At 44.8% G+C, this 5,373-nt stretch overlaps 1 protein-coding gene across 1 annotated transcript; it reads right to left on the bottom strand.

The window, feature by feature from the left end:
- Window positions 1–602: 602 nt before the first annotated feature.
- On the bottom strand, window positions 603–3,490 carry LOC133464060 (tripartite motif-containing protein 16-like). The gene is made up of 3 exons (XM_061746026.1): window positions 2,008–3,490; window positions 1,846–1,913; window positions 603–896 (listed from the first exon to the last, which is right to left on the bottom strand). Exons 1-3 carry the CDS (start codon window positions 3,488–3,490, stop codon window positions 603–605), a joined length of 1,845 nt encoding a protein of 614 aa, XP_061602010.1.
- Window positions 3,491–5,373: the final 1,883 nt, after the last annotated feature.

The following is a 5,373-nucleotide window of genomic DNA, read 5'->3' as shown; positions in this document are numbered from 1 at the left end:
CTCGGCCCTCGGCAGCATAGGAATGTTCACTTGAAAACAGGATTGTGAAAGCATACAAGACAAACTATATGTTATACCAAAAATTCCCATTACACACCCCAGGTGAGAGAAATAACAAAGGAGATGGAAGTGACACGTTCCGGGGTCTTTCCCGTAGCTGGCTCCACCAATGAAATTCATTTGCAAAGAACACCCCCCTTTTTAGTATAAATTCAACTGGACTGATGACCAGGTGTGCATTTCTCTCTTCCCTCTGTGGTTTCCAGACAAAACCATTGTACTTGACATATTAAAAGCTTGTATTAACCTTTGATTCTATTCCACTAGTATTCTTATGGTTCGCCAGACAAACGGACACAAATCTTTCATGTTCATAGTTAGCAGGATGTGAGTGAGACTGCATTTGAAAAAGTTCAAATTTTCCCATAAACTTCTGGGACTCGTCACCTTGCCATGCCTGAGCTTTGACTAAATTGACGCCACTGTCTCCATCATGATTCATTTTTATTGCTGCTTCTGTTCACCTGCACATTGAAACTCAGCGTTTACTTGACCTTTGTTCTCAGGCTTCACGCCCATTAAAAGTCAAACATTTACTACATCTACTGTCCCAACGTGTACTCAGTTCCCATCACGCTGACGGTGAAGTGACCCGTCTTGGGAGGTTTCCTACGTTCCCAGACTCCACCCTGCAGAGTGAAGCTGGACTGCAGAACCTCTGGTACTGAACCTCTGGTACTGAACCTCTGGTACCGAACCTCTGGTACCGAACCTCTGGTACTGAACCTCTGGTACTGAACCTCTGGTACCGAACCTCTGGTACCGAACCTCTGGTACCGAACCTCTGGTACCGTCCAGCAGCTTCTTCCCAGCAGAACATGTTCCTGCAGCGGCTGCTGCTCCCAAGACCGGTCCATTTAACTCACATTCAACTGTTTTAATTCACTTATTTCATCTTTATCTACCAGGAAAACAGGATTGTGGAGATTTAAAGCCTCTTTTCTGAGTGAAGTCTGGCCAGAATTAGAGCAGTGAAATCAGTAAAGACACATTTAAATCCAGAAATATGATCTGTTGTGAACATGAACTCTGTACTTTGGGATGTTTCAGGAGGAAAACTGCCTCTCTTTTACTTGAATATTAGATTCATGTTTTCTCCCTCAGATCTGAGTCAAATCCTGGAATGAAGACTGAAGAAAACACTTTGTTAGAACATCAGAAGTTTTATTTCTCACTAAATATCCAGATTGTTAAACATGAAACATGGTCAACAGATTTGGACATCACCAACATGTGATGTGCAGATCTAGTCCGGTCCTGCAGCTGCAGCGACGACTACCGGCCCCAACACTCTCACACCGACTACAGGCTTCACTGAACTGTTTGCTGCGTTGCTGCTGTCACTAACGTCTCTGGAATCATTTACTTTGTTCTCATGGCTGGAAAATAGTTTTATCTTTAGAAAACAGGAACCTTTGGTTTGCTAATGAAGAATGCAGACGTGATATCAGAGATGAAGAAGGTCTGGTGGCTCGTCTGTTGGAGTCCATGAAGAGGAAGAAAAGAGAAATACAACATAGAAACACATCCAAACTAACAGTTAACATCAATTACAACACAGGCTTATTTCTATGTTTTATAATGAAATAGAAGATGTTAATATTATTAATATTTCCCAGGTGAAACTACACAAGAACAACTTCCACCTCCAAAAGAGGAAATAACAACAAAACAACTTATAGAACAAAAACGTCCCTCCATCCATCAGAGTTTGAGACGATCGTCTCTGAGAAGAAAAGAAAATCAATAAAGACATGAAGAGGAAATAAGTCTATTTGAGTTTACAGAACTCAACCCAGTATCCGTAAACCCCGACTCCAGCGTGTAGCGGCTGAGTGAAGGAGGTCTGGACTCTGTGGAGGAGGGTCATGGTTCCAGAGACGCTGTAGAAGGACAGAACTCCTGCTCTGTGATCCAGGTAAACTCCTATTCTGAAGGAAGGATGACCTGAGACGGAGGTGCTGATGTCGTTGTACCTGAATTCATATCTGTCTGAGAGACAACGTAGTGACCAAGATTTGTCATTAAATCCAAATGCACTTCCATTTCCCCGCCCTGATCTGCTGATATTCTTGTATGAAACTGCTAGCTCAACTACACCTGCTGCTGTCTCCACCTCCCAGTAATGACGTCCAGTCAGACTCTCTCTACTCAGAACCTGAGAATATTTACTGAATCTGTCTGGATGATCAGAATAAGACTGAGGTTTGTCGGTCGAAGTCGCCTTTCTGTTCTGCTCTGACAGTGACAGATATGGGTGTACTGTGTTTGGATCCAGAGTGATTTCACATGAATACTTCAAGAATCCAGCTCTGCTATCTGGTTCTGACAGTAAAACATCCACCTCAGTGATGGCCAGTGAGACGTTTGTCCACGTGTCTCCCAGGATGTCCTGTAGTCGACCTCTGACCTCTGACACAGCTGCTGCCACATCCTGAAAGTATCTGAGAGGACGGATGCTGATGCTGGAGGAGTGTGTGGACTCACTGAGTGGTGGCAGTGATTGGCAGCTGTGGAGGAACTGGTTGTTGTCCTCGGTGTCTCTGAGCTGCTTCATCTCAGCGTCTCTCCTCTTCAGGTCACTGATCTCCTGCTGCAGCTTCTCCTCCAGCTCTCTGACTTTCCTCACTTCAGTTTCCTGCTGGGATCTGATCTGCTGCTTCACCTCAGAGCTTCTCTTCTGGAGGAGAGAGATCAGCTCAGTGAACATCTCATCACTGCCCTCCACTGTTCCATCAGCAGACTGATCGATGGCCTCCACCTCCTGCTGAAGCAGCTTCACATCTTTCTCTCTGTCCTGGATCTGCTGCTGGATTTGTTGTCGTCTCACCTCCACCTCTGTCTGCCTCTCCGTCCTTTCTGCTGCAGCCGAGACCGTGTCATGGCCTTTATGTTCCTCCACAGAGCAGAGATAACAGATACACTTCTGATCAGTACGACAGAACATCTTCCTCACCTCACCGTGACGGGGGCAGATGTTGTCCTGCAGGTTCTTGGAGGGATCCACCAGCTGGTGTGTCTTGAATGTAGATGAATCACGGTGAGGTTGGAGGTGTTTCTGGCAGTAAGAGGCCAGACAGACCAAACAGGACTTGACAGCTTTCAGTTTCCTCTCAGAGCAGACATCACAGGCCACGTCTTCAGGTCCAGCATAGCAGTGATCAGCAGGAGCAGCTCGGAGTCCAGTCTTCTCCAGCTGGTACACTAAATCAAATAACATGCTGTTTATAACCAGCCCAGGTCTCGGTATAAATATCTCTCTACACTGAGGACAGCTGGGGAGTTTCTTCTCTCCTTCATCCCAGTAGGATTTAATACAGTTCATACAGTAACTGTGGCCACAGGGAATAGCCACCGGAATCTTAAAAACCTCCAAACAGATGGAACAAGAAAAGGTTTCCTGGTCCAGCTGATCTCCTTTCTGCGCCATTTCTCCTCTCGATAACTGACACTGAGACAGTTTTACTAACTCGTCTGAGCTCTGATCTACAAATCAGGTGTGCAGAGAACGAAGGCTGTCAGCTCTGTGTTCAGCTGTTGTTCAGACCCGTCTTATAGCTGCAGGTCTGCAGGGAGGGGACCAGCAAACCTGCTCAGACTGGATATGCCGGTTTATGAGGCTCAGAGTCCAGCAGGATAAGATGTCCGAGATAAAAAACCCTTGACCTCTTTCAGAACAGGAAACGTTCCTGTTTCAAACTACTATCAGTGTCACGTTCCAGGTTTCCAGGTTGTTTTAACCAGGGGTGAAAGTAGATTCAAGTTCTTGCTGGTTCTACGACCCCAACCTTCACCTTGTTCTCCTCCCACCACCAACTTCTTCATCCCTGAACACGCATTCAACCTTTTAACGCCTGTATGGTGTAGAAATTAGAAACACTTGACACTGTGTAGGCCTATAGCAAATTATTTATTTAAATGGTGTAAATAAAGGCCAGTCCGGACCAAGGACTGTCAAAGAATATTTTGTAAATGTTGACAAAACTTTCAAAATCATAACAATTTCTTTTGTTTCAAATTAGAATAAATTTACAGTTAAATTTATCAGCAGCTGAACAGTTAACAAGTCTCTATCTTTGAATTTTCAGAACATTGGGCATATAAATTAAAGAAGAGATGATGATGATGATGATGATGATGAGTGAAATGTCTCAAAATGTCTCTTACAATGTGTGCATTGAAATTGTTGAATAGAATTATTATAACCATAATGAATATAACCAAATTGATTATAACCACACTGAATATGTAAACTGCATATGCTGGTTAACTAAATGTGTCTATGTGTTAAAACTTGATGTGAGTGTATTCTGACTTGTCTCTGAAAGGAGCATTCTGTACCAGGCACGAGATAAGAGGGGTCATCCTCCCCCTTTGAGAAAGCAATAAAACCTGGTCCACACAGAGTGGTCAGAACTCAGCAGGACGTTGACGGGGCAGGCGGCGGAGTCTGTCTTCGGCTGAGTCTCCCTCTGCAGAGCTCTATTAAACTCTATCCCAGTCTTCTGTCCTTCTTTAATTCTCTAGCTCGATCAACGGATTCGGGGTGACCGAGGTTCGATCACAACAAAATGGAAGATAAACTTCTTAAGCATTTTTTTCATCAAAGCAAAACACTTAAAACGTTTTAAAAAAAACGTTACTTCAACATTTTTGCCAGTTTTTTCTTTTTTTTTCCTGAAACGAGGAATGAAAACCAATCACAAATATGCTGGTGTGGTGGAGAGGTTGACAGTTATATAATACCGTAATTTCGCGACCATAAGGCGCCCTTTTTTTTTTTTTTTTTTTTTTTAAATGTGCCGGTCGCCTTATGAAATGGTGCGCCATATCTATGCTTTGGGTGAAGCCCCGGGTGAGTTGCGGACGTGAAGGAGACCATCCACAGACAAGGGGGAAGGGGGGGTGTGTGAAGCACCCGTGGTCTGCGGACGTGAATGACACCAGCCACAGACGTTAAAGGGGGAAGGTGGGGGGTGTGAAGCACCCATGGTTTGCGGACGTGATTGAGGGGGAAGGGGGGGTGTATAAAGGGACAGGTATGTGCTTCACGCAGAACATTGTTGTCTTAACAACGCTGAAGATGGCAAAGAGACACGCTTATGAAGCACAGTTTAAACTGAAGGCGATCAGCTACGCGGCGGAACATGGGAATCGAGCAGCCGCAAGAGAATATAAAGTTAATGAATCAATGGTTCGCAAGTGGAGGAAGCTGGAAAACGAACTGCGGCAGGTGAAGAAAACGCAGCTGAGCTTCCGCGGACACAAGGCGAGATGGCCGGACTTGGAGGAAAGTTTGGAGAGGTGGGTGAT

Source organism: Cololabis saira, chromosome 17 (assembly GCF_033807715.1).
Source record: "Cololabis saira isolate AMF1-May2022 chromosome 17, fColSai1.1, whole genome shotgun sequence".
Lineage (NCBI taxonomy): Eukaryota > Metazoa > Chordata > Actinopteri > Beloniformes > Belonidae > Cololabis > Cololabis saira.
Note: the sequence above shows the minus strand (reverse complement) of the source record. Positions and strands in the feature narration are given on the sequence as shown.

Excerpts from the sequence above, each read along its gene's own strand:
- LOC133464060 (XM_061746026.1), bottom strand. The coding sequence starts at position 3,490 with ATGGCGCAGAAAGGAGATCAGCTGGACCAGGAAACCTTTTCTTGTTCC. Across the intron at positions 1,914-2,007 it reads CATCAGCACCTCCGTCTCAG|AGTCCAGACCTCCTTCACTC; the intron begins GTCATCCTTCCT and ends CCTCCTCCACAG. Across the intron at positions 897-1,845 it reads CGGATACTGGGTTGAGTTCT|CAGCCGCTGCAGGAACATGT; the intron begins GTAAACTCAAAT and ends TCTTGGGAGCAG.